Below are 20,550 nucleotides of genomic sequence, written 5' to 3' on the forward strand. Positions count from 1 at the left end.
CTACTCCGCCATCTTGGCTCCTCCCCTACCGCTGTCTTTTAAATGAATATTTAAGGGCTGTACAACAGTCAATATAATTTATGTAAACAATTCCCTATCACTGCGCATTTAGGACTGTTCCAATTTTTGCCATCATAAATAAAAATGTGAAAAACGCCTCTGAGCATAAACTTGTGTCCAGATCTTTGATAATTTCCTTAAGAGAGAGTTCCAAAAATAGCCTAACAGGTAAAATGATATGCAGTTTGCACTTCCATACACTGCCACATTGGTTTCCAAAATGAACATCTCTTATCTGCTTGCTTGCTAACCAGTAGAAAATGTTGGCACAGTGTTTTCTGATTCGTGCTTTTCACTATCCACCAACAGGATGTACAAGTTAAATCTAGCCTCTTGACCAATTTACCCTTTTCTTTCATTTCTTCCTTTATTTTTATTTATCATCTACCAACATGATAAATAATTCCTTTCCCTTTTTGGTATTTACTCCTTTACTGAGCCCATGAATTTCAACCAAGAAAGCTCTCTCAGTCATTGCTTAGCCAAGTTATACTAGATGTAGCTAGCTACCTTAATTTTCCCTCTGAAGTCAGTTTCCTTAATCACCTCACTGCTCTAATTTTTTTAGATACTCAAGGGGCTAAACCTGAATTTATTATTAGAAGCTTTCTGTCATGAAGATAAGAACCATCTATTTAATTTTCCTGATGAAATGCTTATTTATGTCTAGTCCTTCATTCAATTAGACATTTTTGCTCTTTTCATTATCATCATCATCATCACAATAATAATAAAAAAAAAAAATAATAATAATAATAATAATGTTCATTGCTCTCCATTCTGACCTTAAAGGTTTCTTCCAGAAATATTGTCAAGTCTTGTTGAAATAAGTGAAATTTCCATTACTAGCACATTTATGGGCCAAGTCTTCATGATCATTGGAGATTTATTTAGGAAATGAAAACTATTTTTAACATTCTTCTTTTCAGCAAGCATCCATAGGGCACACATTATAAGGTGCAATACTTACACCAGAGGCAATGCCAAGAAGCAAAAGGCACATTCCTGGCCCTAAGATGATGATGATGATAATGATAATGATAATGATAAAATAATAATAATAATAATAATAATAATAATAATAATAATAATAATAATAATAATAATAATAATAATAATAATAATATAATAATTACGCTAGGCACAAGTCTAAATGCTTGGCATGCACTAATTCATTTAATTCACCCAACAACGATATGAGATTTGTTTTATTATTATCTCTATTTTATAGATAAGGAAACAGAAACAGGGACAAGCAAGTGATTACCCAGGACCACACAGATGGATCTGAACCTAGACTATTTAACTCCAGAGTCTATCTTACTCCAGAGTCAACTTGCCTAACATATACTTCCCTATAAAAACTTAAGAGTACAGTAAGATAGATCTCAGACTTACACAACATAACTTGCAATAAAATACTTCAACCAAGAAAATACAGTAGTACAGGGGGTTGGGAAATTAGAGAAACCGAGATCCCAAGATGAGGTAGAATATGAATGAGACTTGAAAGACATAAGCAATATTATTCTGAGTAAAAATGAAAGTGAAGGGTTCCACATGGGGTGAAAAGATAATACCCTGGGTTTGCATTGTGACCCCAGGGTATACTAGTTGTAGGACAACTTCTCTTGGCCTGGGGAGCTTGACCTATGTTAGTTCTAATGAGAAAAGATATAAAAGTTTGGAAGTGGATGATACGTTTAGGGAATGGAAGTGATGCAAGGTAGAGGGGGTTTAAGGGGATATTGGGGGTAGTTCAAGGAAAGAAGGAAGGAAGGAAGAAATAAAGGGAGGGAGGGAAGGGAGGGAAAGGGGAAGAAGGAAGGAAGGGCAGGCATATGTAAGGAACAGTTGTAGCCGAAGACAAAATAAAACAGGTATGAGGAATTGCTGGAAGACTTGAGACAGCAGAAAGAGGGTTAGTCATTTTACTCAAAGGGAAACAACAAGGTTGGTGGCAGTGTGGTTCAGAGTCAGGAGAGGCTGAAGAAGTGAACTCATAGGAGGCTATTGGGATTGTCCAGGTGAAAGATAATAAAGGCGGGAATCAGGGCAACGTTTGTGGAAAGGAAGGAGAGACATTCCAGAATAATTCCAAACGTAGATTTGAAAGAACATGGTAACCAGTCGGGGATTTGGGACTAAGTCAAAATGTTCCTCTGGTGTTCGCCCCAGGGGCCTGAAATGATGATCATGCCTTTTGCAGAGAGAAATTGCAGTTAGTTCAGGAGTGAATCAGAACTGAAAACTTGGATGTCAGCAGTATGGATGACTTTGTGAAAAGTTTGAAGGCAAAGGGGAAGAGAGAGTGTAGAGTGTGTCAGTAATCCTGAAGCTAATTTAGGAAGATAAATCTCTTTTGGATTAACTCTTTTCTTTAACAAGACCAAAAGTTCATTATATATCATGGAGTCTTCTCATTCTTATCAGGGACCTTTATTGTCTTTTTGGATCAGGCATTCTGGTCAGAACTTAATGAAAACTATAGACTTTCTTGTATTCTCAAGTGTGTATGTGTGTGTGTGTTGAGGGGTAGTGGGGGATGGAATCATAAACATACAAAAATTTGCATACAATTTTAGGGAGGTCTTGTACTGTTAGAAGCCCAGCCCATAAGTCTCAAGAGTCTGTTCTGCATGACTTCTTTTTTAACCAATGCATTGATATTTTTTCCAACTATAATTGACTGCAATTTAGGTACTATGTTAAGTGACTTACCTCTGTCAGCTCATTTAATCCTTACCATCACTTTGCCATGTAGGTATTACATTTCAAACATGGGGCAACACATAGTTAGGCAGGTTAAGTCAATTGTCCAGTGTTACAAAGTTCATATGTGGTAGAGGCAGGATTTGAATCTAGATCTCTGTATTAGTCAGGTTTCTCTGGAGAAGCAGAAGCAGTAGGACGTGTGTGTGTGTGTGTGTGTGTGTGTGTGTGTGTGTGTGTGTCTGTGTCTGTGTCTGTGTAAAGATATTTATTCTAAGGAAGTGGCTTATGTAATTATGGAGGCTGACAAGTCTCAAGATGTGCAGTCAGCAAGGCGGTGCCCCAGGAGAACTGATGCTGTAGTTTCAGTCCGAGTCTGAAGTACTGAGAACCAAAACTGATGGTGTAGTTCCCGTCCAAAGGCTGGGAGGCTTGAGACCCAGGAGTAGGTGATGTTTCAGTTGGAGTCCAAAGGCAGGAAAAATCTGATGTCCTTCTTCAAAGAGTGTCAGGCAGGAGGAATTCTCACTTCCTCTGGGGAGGGTCAGTCTTTGTGTCCTGTTCAAGCCTTCATCTGTTTAGATGGCCACCTACATGAGGGACGGCAATCTGCTTTGCTTAGTCTAAGGATTTAAATGTTAATTTCATCCAAACCAGCCTCACAGACACACCCAGAATATCATTTGATCAAATATCTGGGCACCCCATAGCCTAGTCAAGGTGACACATAAGATCAATCACCAGTAGTTCCAACCACTGTGCCTGGTACCATCATTTAAAAATACACTCTGATATTTTTCTTAGATGATCTTCCACACATGCCTTACTTAAATTATTAATGTTAGAGCTGCTGCTTCTCCCATGTTTCCCCTTTCCCCACTTACGTTCTCCTAACTGAAGATTTTAAAGGGAAAACCACTTGGATTCATTCTGTTTGCTTTCTGTCCTCTTTATTTTTTTTCCCTAAGAAGATAAACTATCCAAGGAAGCTTCTACTTTCATTTTAAATGTTCAGAGATTTTGCAGCTAAAAGTGAGTTAACAATGTCTAAAAGAACCCATGGCTACCCACTAGGAGTGCATATCAGGTGTTAAAAAAGTGTTCAAATTCACTGCATGCAATAAAGAAGTGCTGGGTCTTGGTAGCAGAACTGAAACTTTCAGGTGGCTGTTTAGTATGCAGTGTGTGTGTTGGTAAAAGTCAATGCACGATTTAAAAAAATATATTGTGGATGTTTTGAGGCCCTGGAGCAAATCCACAATAACAGCTGGGATTTTACATCTCCTGGGGGACCCCTCAAACTCATGAAATTCAGTCCCAAGAAGTCTGAACACTCTGTTAGAGTGAAAGGCCCTGTGAGCCAGAGACTGGAGGCTCAGTTGTCAGAGTACAAAGGAAATGGAAGGGCAGCTCTGCATTGTCTCCTTCATACACGTTTTTAATTCTGTAACGAACTGAGTGCATTCACGTAAGCTGGAAAAGGGGATCAAACGGAAAATTAAAGCTTTTAGTTTACAGGTTTTTTCCTTTTCTACCAGATGAGGGAGGCACTAGTAGTATAAGATGTCTCTTCCCCACTTTATTTTGAAAATTGTAAATAGAAAAGTAGATCAAGCGAAGCCACGTTTAGGATTGTGTCCTATGGCCTGTGCAGTCAACTGTGTACCAGTCAAGGTAAAGCAATTAATTTAAATTAAACTTTGCATTCTGTAAACCCAGTTAAGCCATTCAAACTGCACGCATAACTTGGAAGAATTTGTGTTCGGAAAAGGAGCACAAATTCTTCATCTAAGTGAGCCAATGTCTAGAAACAGGCATTGAGAGAGTAGTACAGTTGTAGTCCTTAAAGAACATTGATTTTCAAATTTAGTAAAGGAGAAAAGAATATATCTTATATCCTACTGATTAGTAGATAGCTTCCCCATTAGGTCCCTGTAGCACTACAACTTCCTTGGAACAGATTTTTATAGAATGCTTTGAATATGATATGACTTTGGACAATGGAACCAAATATATCAGACAGAATATTAAATGATTTTGTTCTTTTTTTCTTTGTTTTCTTTTGGTTTGGTTTGATATTATCAAGTGATTTCATAGTGTCATGAAAAGAATTCATTTAGGGCCTATTTCCCTTGGATAATATGCTAGAGGTACCCCAGGTAAGATTAAATACCATTCTCATCAACCAAACACTGACTGAGAGCTTATTGTTCCTGGCTCTGGAGATACAAAGAGATAAGCCCTATTTCCCCCTGACACAGCTTAGAGCCTAACCTATGACTTAGATGTGCATACAAAGATGATACGAGGCATTGGATATTGTTGAACAATTGTTTAGACAATAAGTACTTTCAGGTTGGGAAAGATGTGAATCCGTTCTTTACCAGTCTCAGATGCATAATCTATGAAGTAATATCTCACCCTGACACAGGAGAATGTATTAATTTGATCATCCACGACTAAACTTTGATATTCTTCTTTTATCTCTAGCTTTCAGCCCAGGGTCTAACACACAGTAGGAATTTTAACTACCCAATTAAAATACTATTCTTTTAACAGTTATGAACTGAAACTCCTTAGCAATTGTAACCTGTCACTCATCTTGGCAGGACAATTGTACCACCGATTGCAATGTAACTCTAAGATTATGGTTTAGTCCCTACCTTAGTGTGGAGGTCTTCTAGAATTATGCTTGTCAAAACAACCCCATACCTATAAAATGCTATGTAAGATGCTATTAAAACAAAAAGCAAGCTCGCTGATGCTACAGTCATTTCTATGTTGTCAAAACCTAAGTTTTAGCCTTTGTACAGACACCAGCCATCCTGGTTATGGCTGGGTTTGCACTGTCCCTTTGGAAGAACTGATGACAAATGCTGTTCTCCACTTAAGATAGGTTGGACTAGATCTTGAAACAAGAGCAGGTTGAGAGGAAAGTACCCAAGGAGTCTTGTTAATTTCAGGATGGAGGGTAGGCCATTTAAGGGTGACAGGAGCGACATTCAGATTGATTTTCTGGATTTTACTTCTTAAAGAGTCTGGAAAGAAGATTTGAGCAGCTCAGACAGGATTTTTACTGATAACCCCCTGGGATGGTTAGACTCTGCCCTTCATTCCTTTACTCCTTGAAGGTTCTGAGCCTGGGCCTCTCCTTTGTTTAGGAGAGACAGCCACTTGTCTTTGGCAGCTGGGAAGTTCTGTAATGACAGCCAGCCACCCGGCCAAGGGGCAGCAGCAGGAGCAAACAGCCCAGCCTGATAAGACTGCTTATGCAGTGGCAGAGAAAAAAAGATTCTATCTTTCTGTTTTTGTAGCTATTACATTCCTCTAGCTGTATTATTATGTTTCCAAGAGAAGAGAGAGAATGCTGGCCAGAGCCAATGTCCTCGGTTGGGGAGAGCAAACTGCAGTTCGTTCCTTCAGAAGCCAAAATAAACCGCAGGACAGAGGGAGTCATAACAGCGCAGTGATTGGTTTCTGACAACTACAAACCAGTGGTTATAGCCTTAGGGGCCCCAAATTCTTCAGTCCGCATCAGACACTCAGGAGGTGAAGACACAGGTGTTATCTAGCCGGGCCCCCAGCCTCAAGGCAGGTGGATGTCATAACCCCGCAGGACAGACAGTTGCCAAGTGTCATCAGGAAAACTGTCAGGAGCCCCTCCTAGCATGATTCTTTTGAAATCACTAGCAAGCACCCCCAAGTCTGGGCAGAATCTTCCAGGCTCTGCGGTAAAGCTGCCCTTCTCCCCCCTAATTCATTCCTCCACCGATATTCTATAAGCCTATGACAAGGGGAAGAAACTAATCGTAAAACCTGATCATAAAACCCTTCCTATACTTGAAGACAGCGATTAAACATTCACACAGCCAAGGTCTCCCGGCTTCACTGAAAACAAAAGAGGTTCTCTCCTCACGCCCTTTTCACCCGACCAGAAAATGTATTTCTGGCCCCGGCGCTGACCATCCGAAAGTTGGGATTTCTCTCAGTTGAGGGAGAAGTTAGGGAATCCGTAGCTGCAAAGTCTCGTCTTGGGGGAGGGGGCGGCGGCCGGGGCGGAGGGAGAGCGGCGAGGAGGAGGGACTTGAGGGAAGGACACTGCCCCCTATTTCAACGAGGTCGTCGCCCGAGCCTGTGGAGCCGCCAGTTTGGGTTTTGGGAGGGAGGAGCGGCGGCCGCGCAGGAGCGGCGTGGGCTGGGCGCCAGGCTCGGTACCTGGCAGGCCGGCCGCCCGGGGCGCGGAGGGTGTGAGCGCGCCCCCCCCCGTGCCCGCTCAGCCTCGCGCGCGTCTCGGGGGAGGCTCCGCCACTAGGCGCCCGGGGAGCCGGCAGCCTCAGTCCTGCCACTGGCGGAGCTTTGTGAGGCAGCGGCGGCGGCGGCGGCGGCGGCGGCGGCGGCGGCGGCGGCGGCTCCGAGTCCCACCTGCTGGCGGCGGAGAGACAAGGAAGGGGAAGAAGGAGGAGGAGGGGACAGAGGCGGCGGCGCGAGCCCACTCCCGCCCCCCGCGCCCACCTCACAGGGGCTCCGCAGTCCCAGCTCTCGGCCTGCACGCGCCCCCCGCCCCGCGCCCGGCCCGGCCCGGCCCGGCCTCCCTGCCACACCGCGGCCACCCCCGGCGGCAGCCCCTTCTGCCCGGCCCGGCCCACCCGGCCACCACCCGGAGCCGCCGGCGAGTTTGAGGCGAGCGCGGGGCACGCGGCGCCGCCTCGATGTGCCCAGGAGCCGCCTCGGCGCCTCAGCTCCGCTGAACAGCCCCGAGCGCGCCGCGGCCGGCCCGTGAGGGCGAGCGGTGAGGCGCGGCCAGCCCCGGAGACGAGGAGCCAGCGGGCGAGGAGGAGCGAGCCGGAGAGCGAGCGCAGGAGCAGACACCATGCCGGGCTGGAAGAAGAATATCCCCATCTGCTTGCAGGCGGAAGAGCAGGAGCGAGGTGAGCGGGGCGCGGGGCGGGGAGGGCCGGGGAGGGGGTCGGGCCGGGGGCCGCCCCGATGCCTCCCTCTCCCCGGGCTCCCTCCCGACGGGTCCGCGGCTGATGGGGGAGGGGCGCCTCGCCCTCGGGGGCCGCGGGCGAGTCCGGGCGGCGGCGTGCGAACTCTCGGTTTCTCTCTTTTTTGGGGGTGGGGGAAGGGGAAAGAAGGAGGGTGCTGCAGCAGGGAACTTTTCGGTTGGGCCACGATTTTTCTGGAGAGGACGTTGGGAGAACTCTAGCTTCTCCAGGGCCGGCTCGCACGTGGAGCCCCGGGCGGCCGTCTGCAAGGTGGGTGCTAGGGGTGACCGGGGGGTTCCTGCAGTGCTTTAAGTGACTTTTCAAACTTTCCTCCTCCTCCCGCGGCCGCCTTCACGGTGTCCGCGCCTCTGGCTGGGCTTTGATGGTGCTGCCAAGCCCAAAGTTGCTGGAGAATCAGCAAGGAGGAGGAGGAGGAGGAGGAGGAAGAACGTGGGGGCGGAAAGTGGGCGCTGCCGCAGGTCTCTGTAGGGGAAGGGGAGGAGGGGGAAGGCTGTCCCTAGGCTTAGGGTCTGGGGCTGGAAGTGATGCCTCGGAGATGAGTTATGCCCCAGCGCAGTCCCCGCTGTCAAGTTAATACCGCAGGACTGCGGGCTTTTCATAATCGCTGTCTGTTTTCTTTGTAAAAGGCGGCTCTCTGTGCCAGGTGGCTTGTAGACCTTTTGTGCTTCAGCGTGACGAGTGTACAGGGCACGTTGCTTTTAAGTGACTTGCGGAGAGCAAAGTTGAAGGCCTTTTGCACCTTGAAGGCTCGGTTCTGTTGAGGTTATTTCATGGTGTTTGGATTGTGCAGAGATTGGCCCGGGAGTTCAGCTCCGTAACCTGGATGTGATGTACTGATGCACCAAAATTTCCTATACAGGGCCCCGCGGGGCTAGAGGGGTGTGCGCCGTGGCTCTTCTAGCATTCAGTGGGACCCTGGCTGGCAAGGTCCACCAGGGTTTATTCCTCTGCTCCTCCCACCCCGGCCTGCCCTGGCTTCGAGGAAAAGGCTTTAGAATTGGAAGGATTTCAGGATGCTGGGTCCGCATGGGCTGTGGCAACCGTCAGGGCCGAGGTTAAACTGTGCTGCGTGAGTGGGTGGGTGAGGAGAGCAGGAGGAGGCCAATCTGGTGAGTGGAGAAGAGTTGTCAGGGTTACTGAATCCAGTAGAGTCATGAGTTGGTATGGAAGGTGGCTTGGTGACTGGGCATGCCAAAAGTTTCAGGCTTTTAAAATAATGCCTACTACTGAAGAACCAATGTACGATTTCCAGTTTTTCTCTAGGTGGCACAACCTGTCCGGTTTATATCCTGTTTAATGACTCAGGGAATTCATCCCTTCTTAACCACTTCCTTATTAGAGATGTGCGTTCATTTTCCAGCACACATTCTGGTGACGGAACTTACATTTACCCACTAAAAAGGCATTCCTGCTTTAGAAATGCTTATGCTTTTCTCTTTAGTAAATCATATCTTAAAAGGTGCAAATAGCACCAATAATTTATAACCAGGTAAAAGCACTAAATGAAAGCATTCTGTCAAGCGTGGAGTGTCTGTCCTATCAACTAAATGTCACAGTGCACTTCGTATTAAATGTATCCGTTTGCTAAAAAGAACATTGAGTGTTGCCAACAAGTTTTATCAGAATGCTGAAATGGGTAGATTTTTGGATTGTGACAAAATGTACTTGTATGTCTTTTAGAAATATATGGTAACTTTGAAAGATGATCGCCTAATCTGCTTGGTGGAGATAAGACTGAATTTTCTCCAGAACATAAAAATCTGAGTCAGAAGTTGGGTGTTCTGCCTTATCTTCTCCAATAGAAGAATGTTGCTTTGTGTATTTTTTCACTTTAAAGGTTTCTTACTTCTTGCTTATATTATGTGATGCTTTTCTAATTAGTATAGCTTTTGTTTGGTTGTGGCATTTCTTTTTGAGGTCCTGCTTCATTGGGAATGCACAAACGTGTGTTTTGTTTCTTTCAAAATCTCCTACCTGGTGTTTGTGTTTCAATTGTGTGTGTGTACATATATACATATATATATGTATATTTGAATGAACTGAGCTGCCTGCATGGTTTATAGTGCCTATGTCAGAGGACACTACTTGAGATTGTCTTATCCTTTTGGGAGAATTTTATTGTAATAAGCAATTTTCTGTTTGCATTTGAAATCAGATTGTATTTAGCTTTCTTCCTTTTAAATGATTCAAATAGTGTTGAATTAGGTTCTTGTCAAATATAAACAGACATATTGACCTATCAGGTTGGTCAGGAAAATAGTGAACATAGAGGGAACAAATACTTTTTAAATGTTGTCTGAGGATACCATTGAGCAAAAAGTCAATTTCTAATATCTTACCATTAAATTCTAAGATTGCTTGTGCTCAGAGAACCATTGTTCTTTCCACATTCGCCCAACTCCAGTTTACATTTAAACATTCTAAAACTCATTATGGAGACTACTCTAGCATAGTATTTTTCATGTAGATTTTATTTAGCGAAATCTCTTTCTGAAACATAATGCAAATTAATACAGGCTGCTAGCTTCTTTAAGGACCACATATTTGAACAAGTATTTCTTAGCATTATTCTTAAAAAAAATGCTAATCTCAACTCAAAGATTTAGGGAAACTGTCTTCTTGGTATTGTCACATACAAGGAGATGTTTGGCCAGTCTGTATAATTTCATGCCATACCTAAAACCACTCATAACTAGGGTTCATCTTGAAGGCCTCTGTCAAGATGATATTGAGTGAACTATTGCCACTGCATGCAATGCTGAGCAAAGAAACTGTAACATATGGGTTGTTGCAGTAAATGCAGTCACTTCCAAAATGACATGTTAAGATTCACCCATGTACGGTGACATACTATTAAAATTCAGGGCACGTTTCTCTGTCCTCCCCCCAATTTTCTGCCTGAGCTGATAAACCCAATGCATTTAGAAACCACCTAATACACTTTTGGGTAAATGTTTTAGGAGAAGAGAAATGATTCTGAAAACAGTTCTATTTCATATCCCTTCCAATCAAATTAAATTTAGTAATTTATTGGTTGTTTTAATCTGCTTATTAGCTGATTGTGTGTTAGAGGAATATAGTTGTTCAGAAAGATCTCAGTATAAAGGGACAGATGCCTCAGTAATTAATGATGCCTTTCTTTTGTCGTGTAGCTTCCATTCTGATTTGTGTGGATTTGGTTAGTAAATGTGTGTGTGTGTGTGTGTGTGTGTGTGTACATATTTACCAAGGGAAAATGTATGCATTTTGTATAGCTCCCCTCCCCCTTGCCTTTCTGTTCTCAAGTTTTGGAGGTCTACAAGTGAAGTTGAGAACTTCCCTTTGGACTCCTGTAAGAATTATTTTGTCTGAGGTTTGGCTTCTGTTTTTTCAAATGGGAGTATTTGGATCTTTTTAGATATAAAGAATTAGCTTCTATAAAATATCTATGATAAAGCACAGGGGGGTTTAAGTGGTGTGCCTTTATTACATTTTTGGTTTGTTTCATTTTCCACATCACAAGGAGATCTGGTGACCCTACCCCACATAAGCTTCTTAATAAAAAGTCCAGTTTGCAATTTGAGTTTTGACTGGGGAGTGCTGTGAGGAAGAGAGAAGTAATCAAAATGCACAGACAGCTTCCTGTGCGTCAGACACTGTGTCCATGTTTCATGTGCGTTGTTTCCTGACCTCATGCCAGTAAGGTAGGTACTGTTGTTTCCCCTGACAGATGAGGAAACTGATGCTCAGAGAATGAAAACATTTTCTTTAAGTTACAAAGCCAAGACTTAGAGCACCTGTTTATAAAGAGATAATTCAAAAAAGAAGTTGTTCCATTCCTAAGATGACGTTTTGAGCATTATATTAACGTTATAATGTCTTACGGTATTTATGGACAGAATTTTAATAAGCCGCCACCAAATATTTCATCAGAATTCATCAGTAGAGTTTTTTAGTTATATGTACTAGGGAACAGCTTCCAAAGTATATTTTGGGCTTTTGACAAACTGACTTTGTTAGACAGGTTTATTAATAACTCTATAAGGATTGGCATGCCAACATATTTTTAAGTGGAATTATTTGACTAAACTTAAAGAATCTCATGTAAGTGAACGGCTTTGTCACCAAGGACTTGACCTATTACATAGTTTTCCTTCTTTTCAGAATATTTGCCATGAAGGCAAGGATTAACGAGAATTAGGCATTTTCCCTCACTGTAGTGAAGTCAGAAACCACTATGTTGTTAATAGCCATTGTGCATTTGCTTTTTTGCCAACATTTTACTTAATTAAAGCCATCCATCTGAACTCTCAGCCTGGTTATCTGTCAGAAGGCCCAGTGGCCAAAGGGACTTCAGATACACTTTCTTCTGCCACAGCCTGATTGGTTTTTCATGAAGAGAAAGAAATACCAACTTAAACTGGTAAAAGATACTGAGAATTGAAAATCATGAGTTTTAAAATGGTTATATTAAATGCTGTGTGATGGCTGATGGTTTAAGGCATTTGGGATTTGATCAGTTTATTTTCAGTTAAATTGAAATAGTAGTTTAGTAATACAAAATACATAAGTAATAGTAATTCAGAGTAACATGTCTAACAGAATGCTATTCAAACACAAAAGCAAAAGCTGGGTTTGAATTTCTTGTTTTATCTTTTATGAAAGTTTATTTTTTCTTAAATTCAAAGATACTCTAAATATAAATATAAAAACCTATCCACACAAACCTCCTTATTCAAGAAACCTACTTGTTTAGACATGTCAGTGGCCAAAGGGTGCTGTCAGTTTTATGGGAAAGTTAACGTTCTTTAAGTACATCTGCTGATTAAAATGCACCTGATTGAATTTCTTTCATTTCAACAGTGATTAAACTTTAAGCACCAAACAGGTGTTGAATAGAATGTGAAGACATGGCTAGTATCCCAGATAGATTCCATAGACCCACCCCACAGAGTGGTGGAGGACGAGATATTTGGAGTCAAACAGAGGTGGGTTTAAAAATCCACTTCAGCCCTTCCTAGCTCTGTGATCTTTTAGCTTCTCAGAGTCATTGTGTTCTCTTCTTTAAAGTGTGGACAAGTAACGTCTACCTTCTGGGAGGAGTAAATGCAGTTAACAAATGTGGGGGAATTTCTGTCAGTACCTTACACATAGTTGGGACCTCAGTAAGGACAACTCGTCTGATTTTTGTGGTATCTTGATACAGATCTGTAAACTTGACACCTCCAGGTGTCCTGATGATGAAATGATAAGGTTTTATCCTTTAAAAACTTCATAGAGCAGTAAAAAAAAAAGTCTAGTGTTTCATGAAAAGCTATAGTTAAACACAGAGCTTTATGAGGCCAAGGTCTTTGATATATTCTAGTCTGACTCTCTCAGGAAGAAGAAGAAACTCCAGTGTAGAGGGAAGTGTGCCTAAGGCCACATTTCATACATTTAGTAAACGTATATTGACAGCTAACTGACATGATGGGCATTGGGCATGAGGAAGAGGTTTCTAATTGTTCCTTCTTGTTGCCCAGGTGTTCCCGTTTTCAAGGAGATTGCTATGTATTGTGGAGTTGTAGGTGTAACAGCCTCTCTCCTCCTGCACAGATTAGTGCTGAGGGGGCTGAGAGGAGGGGTTGGCTGTGCCTGGGGCAGGTGGGAAGAAGGAAGCTTCTAAGGACAATCTCAAAGGAGGTAGCCCAAGGGGAGTGGGAAAGATTTGAAGGAATGAGAGGAGTTCAGAAGGTTGGGAGGGGCTGTGAGGATGGATATTTCAGGCAAGGGGCATGGTGTGTTCCAAGGCATTATGGAATAAAATATTCCAAGAACAACTGCTGATTTCTTGAGGGGCTGAAGTATAGAATGTGAACGTGCATTTGGACTGTAGAATAGGAATATGTGTTTTCCCACAAGGTGGGGAAACTGGGTGGGAGAAGATGAGACTAGACAGGGCCAGATTTGGAAGGACTTTGTATGTCAGGTGACAGAGTTCAGAGTGTACCCAGCAGGTGACGAGAAGTTAATTGAAGGACTTCCAACAGAGAAGTGACAGGATCAGATTTGCATCTTAGAAAGGTCAGCAGGGGAACAAGAAGGACCAATTAGAAAAAGGAGGGACTGGAGAGGTGGGAATCAGGTAAGAGGCTGCTGCCCTGTCGCAGGCCATGCAGAGATACTCAGGAGGAGGACTTGGTGACAGGTGAACGCAGGAAACACGGAGGCTCTCTGGTGTAGGCAGTGATTAGATTCAGAGTTGTATCTTGAGACCCAGGGCCTTGATACAAGGCCTGGTATTCTTTCCACCACATGTTGCCTTTTTTAACTCCCTCCCCAAATTTATGTGTGTGTGGGGAATATAAACATGATCTGGTAGAATAATGTAAAAACAGATGACCACCAAAGTGATTGGGTACCAGGCTGGGTCATGATGATAGCTTAATGGGCACTAGTTTTTTCCTTTTAATTATACAAAATTTGTATACTATCTAATCCTAAAGGAAGAATAATCATTATCCTGTGCACTGATCTTCTAATACTAATCTGGAATTTAAAGTGATTTTTTTAAAACTGGAAAGGAGAAAAGTGGTAGTTATTATTTTATAGAAATGTCTTCCTAGTAACCGAATTGGGTGGGGTTTTAAAAAGTTATTATTTTCTGAAAACAACTAAATGCTCTGTGAATAAAGTTTTAAAATACTTTTTATACTGGATTCAAAACGAGAAGAGTGGGGTTAAAGTCCTCTCTTGGCCATGTTCTTGATTATCTGGTTTGGGCACAGCCTGCCCCTCTGAACCTCCATACTCTCATCTGAAAGCAATGATGGTTGGTGGCATACTGGCATACTGACCTCCTGACGTTGCTGTGGGGCAGAAGCTATTATTGCTACATGGTTACATTACAAAGGGAAGAAGATGTTGAAGGACTGAGATTCTTCAAGTACATTGTCTTTTAGCTGGCCATTTCTGGATGGAGGCATTATTTGCATAATTTCTGTTTCATAAATTGGGAACTTTCATTAAAAAAAATCCTAATTCTTAATCTTCCAAAATGAAGTTCAGATATGTTATGAGGCCTTCCCTTTAGGCTCTTACTTATAGCAAAATAACTCAAAAGATGTAACTAAATTACAGTCACATACAGGCTGCACCGTTCTTCAGTACAGCCTCCCTGCTGCACTTGGAAGTCTAGCTCAAGATGCTGAGTGCACCTTGCCACTGCTCCCTCTTCACTTTCTGCTTCTCTCCAGTCCAGGCTTCTGACCTCAATGCGATGTCCAAGATACCATGACTTCTCAAATTGAAATGGAACCTTTTTAATGCGAGAAAAAATTCTTGCAGATGTCCACTGCTGACTTCATTTATTTCTATTATGCTACGTAAATATGTACTAACATAAAACTTGGTGTAAACACCTGATGCTTATAGCTCCCTTGCAACCACAAAGCCAAAACAGATTTTACAAATGAAATGGAAACAAAAGCACCAAAAGATCAATACCTTTCAAGTTAACATTTATTTCATGAGACTTGATATTGTTTGCCAGAAACAGAATTGCCTCTCGCATTTTGAATACGGTACTTGCTGCTGTGGAAAGTAGTGTCCTCACTTTTTCTCTAGTTGAACTCCTGTGGAACGTTGGTCTTAGCAGTCTGTTGTCGTCTGGTCTTTCCTGGGCATGAATGCATCATTTGCTTGTGAAGTCCTCTATTCTCATCAGTCTGCTTTACGCTGTTTTGATCCTAAATACCAGCCCCAGTGTTGGCAAGGCAGTTGGTGGTTGTACTAGGCAGCATGCCGATCTGCATTATAGTTCTTGGACTACTCGTGGTGAAGGGCTGTTTCCCCCCCCAGTCTTATATGTGGCCCTGTAGTGAATACACCGTGTGAAACTCCTCGCCTAACTCTGACCACACCTGCACGTGTCTACCTCCTGTTCAATGGGATGAGCCCATTCTCACAGACTTAGATGCTGGGCAATGCCAAACTGCTATAGCAATTTCTAAACACCTCCCCTTATTTTCAGTATTCACCAAACCCTGGACAGGTAGTAAAACAGGTTCCGGATTGGCACCATCTACAGACCACACTTTGAATATTACTGGCTTAGAATATGTTTATATAGTTAGAGTTGGGAAAAAGAGTTCAGAGGAATGGGTGTGTGTGTGTGCAAAAATGGACACATTACTTTTAAGATATACAAATAAAACATAACTTATTCTCTAGAGCTGCTTTCATCTTGCCTTCAAGTTCCCATCCCCACTGAAGATAGAAAACATCTGATCTTGTCTGTTAAGAGCATATTAGTCCCCAGTTTAGAAACTCTGGTAATTTCTCTCATTTCTCAAGGGTTTTCCCTTCCCTCATTCCCAGGATGGCAGCCGGGTGAACAGGAAGGCTTAGTGTCCTTCTGGCCCTGGGCGGAGGGTGTTTTATTCCACATGTGACCCTCACTGCGTCCATTGCTCTGGACTTGGCGCACTTGGTGACTGGACGTTGTGGCCTGGTATCCACTGAAATGAGACTGTTCTCTTTTGGTCTTTGTCATCCTGGCAGCTGATCTGGGCTTCTTGGACCTTGCCATTGAGTCTGATTGTGAGATTCCCTACAGCCTGTGACCTTTTTGTCAAAATCCAGGCCTTTTGTAGGTTCCAGTCTCGTCACCATTTCTAGTTGAACGCCCATGGAACGTTGGTCTTAACAGTCTGTTGTCGTCTGGTCTTTCCTGGGCGTGAACACATCATTTGCTTGTGAAGCCCTCTATTCCCATTGGTCTGCTTTGCACCATTATGATCCTAGATACCAACCCCAGTATTGGCAGTGCGATGGGTGGCAGTACTAGGCAGCATGCTGATCTACGTGGTACTCATGGTGAAGGGTTGTTCTTTCCCCTGGGAGCCAGAGGGTGCAACAGCTTATGGAGTTTGTGGGATCTAGGGAGGTGCCATCATCTCTACCCAGTTAATGGCGCTTTCTGCATATGGCGCCACTGCATAGTTCCAGTGCCTCCTTAAATTCTGCCCATGCCCAGTGAGGGACCTTCACGCCCTGGATGAGGGTCATTGGTCATAGTGTTTACTGATGCCCTCAAAACTGCACAGGGGCTAGTTTTTCTCTCCTTTTTCTTGTGTCAGAAGTGAGAATAAATGATAAGGGGGAAGAGTCCTAGTCATCATTAGGTGGACACCTGTCCCTAAGATCTGAACATCAAGGGAGAAAGTAATAGAGAAGAACTGTCAAACAGCCCAGAGGTAATATAGCTTGAGGCTGGCGAGTGATTTTTGACCAATACCTTCTCCCAGTCTACCTTGTACACAGACCTTTCTCACTTAACAGATTTATTAGAAATCTGCCCTTTGTATGTCATTAGCAAATGTGTGAATATGAGAACTGACATATTTCATCTCATGGTTGGTCGTCTAATTGCAGTGTGCATTTTCTATTAGATATTGATATATTTTAAAGGTTTACTTTGATTTTGAATAAAGATGTTGAGAAGAGATCACTAGGTATACTCAAGACTTCTTGTATGAATTGATGTTAGAATTAATAAATATATTTTTTACTGGTAAATTGTTCATTTATTTTGCCATCACAGTTGTTGAGTATAGCAGGCAGTATGAAAATTTTTTAGAGTTTGACAGCATAAATTACTAGAATTTGTATCTTTTTAGGTATAGTTCACCATTTGAGAAAAAGTTAATGAATGTAGCTTTCACCTGTTAGCACATTAAAAAATAACGACAAAACAGCGGAAAATAACATAGACAGACATTCAGATGATAATATGGTAGGTATTTATTTGTTCGTGTATTCTGATATATAATCTGTGAATGGTTTTCCTCCTTGGTACCTTCTGATGTCAAGTATTTCTCCTGTTACCAATAATCATAAGTTCCATTGAAAGAGTTGGGACGAATGCATGAATATCCTCGACTTAGATTGTCATAAGGATTTCTGCCTTGCCCTCTGAAGTGTCAGGACTGTTGATTACAAGACAGTGACATTTAAAAGTAGGTTTTTCAGATGAATTAAAGTGTTTCTTTTTAAATATATCATTTTCTAGTATATGCAGAGCACATTTTCATTAAGTGAAAACCTGGAACAAGGGAATATAAATTTAAATTTCTTTGTTACTATTTCATTCCCACCTCCTATAATTTTAGTTAGGAGAATGAAAATTTGCCAGGCTAGAATCAGACACCTGCAGTGCTGCATCTACTAAGAAGTCACCTCATCTGGTTTTCTAGTGAACTTGAATGTTGGTAGATACAGGTAATCCCCATCCTACCATCAAAGAGCAGTTCTAGTTTTATCACCAACAATCATATAAAATTATCAAGTGTGATCTGGGTTCTGCATTCAGTGACTGCATTTACTAAAAACACAACCCTTTCAGCCTCTACTGTGCATACTTGAAAAGGAGGGAAGGCAGTGTATCAGTCTATTTGGGCTTCCATAACAAAATACCACAAACTGGGAGGCTGAGACGACAGAATTGTATTTTCTTAACAGTTCTGGAGGCTCAGAGTCATTGATCAAGGTGTCAGCATGGTCAGTTTCTGGTAAGAGCTTTCTTCTTGGGTTGCCAGTGGCTGCTTTCTCACTGTGTGTGCTCACATGGCCTTCCCTTGGAGCATGCTTGAGGTTGGGAGCAGGGAGAGAACTCTCTACTGTTTCTTCTATTAAGGATGCTAATCCTGTGGCATTGGGCCCCACCATTAATGACCTCATTTAACCTTAATAACTTCCTTGGAGGGGAGTCCCATCTCCAAATACAGTCACACTGAGGGTAAGGACTTTAACATATGAATTGGGCGGAGCAGGGGGGCGTAAGAGGCGGGAACAGAAGATTAATCAATGGTTTGTATCATGTTCCTATACATTTCATCTTTCAGTGTTTGGAAACTGCTCCTTTTGAACAGAAGAGGATATACTCCTTGCCTCCTCTGTGCCCTCTCGGTGGTGGCAGTTTTCTCTCACAGACCCCTGGAGGAGGAGTAAGGTCCTCTCTGTTCTTCGATGCTACTTGCAGACTGTTCTTCCTTTCTTTCTGAAAATCCTGTTTTTTGAATCTCATGCCATCAGACGGCACAGACCCCTGTTCCTCCTTGTTGCAGTCACTTCCTGCAGCCTTTGGCCTTTTGAACTCCTGGCTCACTGTTATTTGTTCCAGCCCTGCTTGTGACATGATCCTGGGGATTTCAATATTCACATAAAGTGTCTCTCTCGTTTCTTCGTTTCTCATTCCTGTATCCACCTCTCCTTCAATTGTTTCATCTGCCACATGGCCACATCCTAGGCCTGCAGTTCTCAAAGTGAGACCCAGAACGTCTCATTGCATTATATCATGCAGTTGCTTCCAGTGAAAAAATAAGTTTTGTTACGCATGGCATTTGAAGAAGTTAGGCCAAAGACAAGGTGTTTTTAAAAAACAAATCTGAATAGTTTACATATTTCCTTATCTGTACTTTTTTTTTCATTCTTGATCCTTAGAAAAGAACTGAAGGCAGTGCCTGTCTAGCAGCCTCCTCTGGCCCTAGATAAGTCCAATTGGTTTTACTAAGTGTATAATAACATGCCAGTAAAATGAAGATTAGTATATTTTGCCTTAATTTTTCTAAGCCAATTCATTGTACTCTAATGGAGTGGAATAAAAAAAGTCTTTAATTGAATAATTTATTATGTCATTTGTTTTTTTCTTAATATGAAACACAGGAAGTAGTACTAAATCAATTTCCTTGCTTATTACTGAAACCAAAGGGCTGCATAGTTATATGACAGACCTATTAGGGAATGTTTATATATTTTTTAGGAAAACATTTATAATGTTATTATATGGCATCATTCTTTGTTCTAAGGATGTGTTTCATATGTACATGCACTCTTAACTAGTACATAATTTTTTCTTTAGATATGGTTGATTGCATGGTGGATAGTCTCAAATTTCAACATAACCATGAATCATACTTAAATTAAGGCAATGGGTGTAATGCAAAAGTTTCCCCCCTGCAAAGCACCCCTTTAACAACTAATTTTCCCAGGCTCCTGTTACATGTAAACTGTCATTTGCTTGTGTATCAGTGATTCAGATCCCTACTCTCTTTCTAAATTCCCAAGGTGTTTGCTTGGTTTCCCTCCTCATTCCCCAACATTACAGTATCAGACTAACGATCAATTCTAATACTTCCCTATTTTTTTTTTTTTTTTTTGTAATGCCTGGTACAAAAGAGTCTCAGGCATTCCGTAATCACTTGTTGATTGATTGATCTAAAGCCGTACTCCTCCTGCACTGTTAAACCTAAGGGAGACTCCTCAGTGAATCAGAGGCCCCTCAGGGTTTCCTCATCATGTCAGTTGGATTTGGGATGTATGCAATGGATGAGGAAAAAAATATTCGGTGATCAAAATTTTACTTCCTATTATGGGAAAACAATTTAGGAAACTTGATTATACTGCAGGATAATTAGAGATCTGGGCTTTTAGAGTCAGAATTGAATTTGAATACTCACTCCTACACTAACTGACTCTATGGCGTAGACAAATTATTTGACTGCTCAATTTCTTCCTTTGTGAAAGGACCATAACAACACCTACTCTGCAGGGTTGTAGTAGACTTTAAGAGTAGCTGTAAAAGTACCTGTCAGTAAAATCTGGAGGAGAGTACTAATTACAAGATCATATACAAGACAAGTCCAGGTTTTCTTGTTATTGTGGGTGATGCAGTTACCTGACGATTGTTTTTTAAGGTGGGGTACACGATGTTTGGACCCTGTATCTCAAGTGGAGTTAGGGGGTCGTTCACAGA

The 20,550-nt window shown here is 42.2% G+C and overlaps 1 protein-coding gene across 2 annotated transcripts in view; it reads left to right on the forward strand.

Moving 5' to 3' along the window:
- Positions 1 to 7,472: 7,472 nt before the first annotated feature.
- The window catches only part of GRIP1 (glutamate receptor interacting protein 1), a 612,763-nt gene continuing 599,685 nt past the window's right edge, over positions 7,473 to 20,550 (forward strand). For both annotated transcript variants that reach the window (XM_031462799.2, XM_064491721.1), the window contains exon 1: positions 7,473 to 7,700. In XM_031462799.2, coding sequence (XP_031318659.1) covers positions 7,643 to 7,700 — 58 coding nt within the window. In that variant the 5' untranslated portion in view covers positions 7,473 to 7,642. The remainder of the gene's footprint in view (positions 7,701 to 20,550) is intronic.

Source organism: Camelus dromedarius, chromosome 11 (assembly GCF_036321535.1).
Source record: "Camelus dromedarius isolate mCamDro1 chromosome 11, mCamDro1.pat, whole genome shotgun sequence".
Lineage (NCBI taxonomy): Eukaryota > Metazoa > Chordata > Mammalia > Artiodactyla > Camelidae > Camelus > Camelus dromedarius.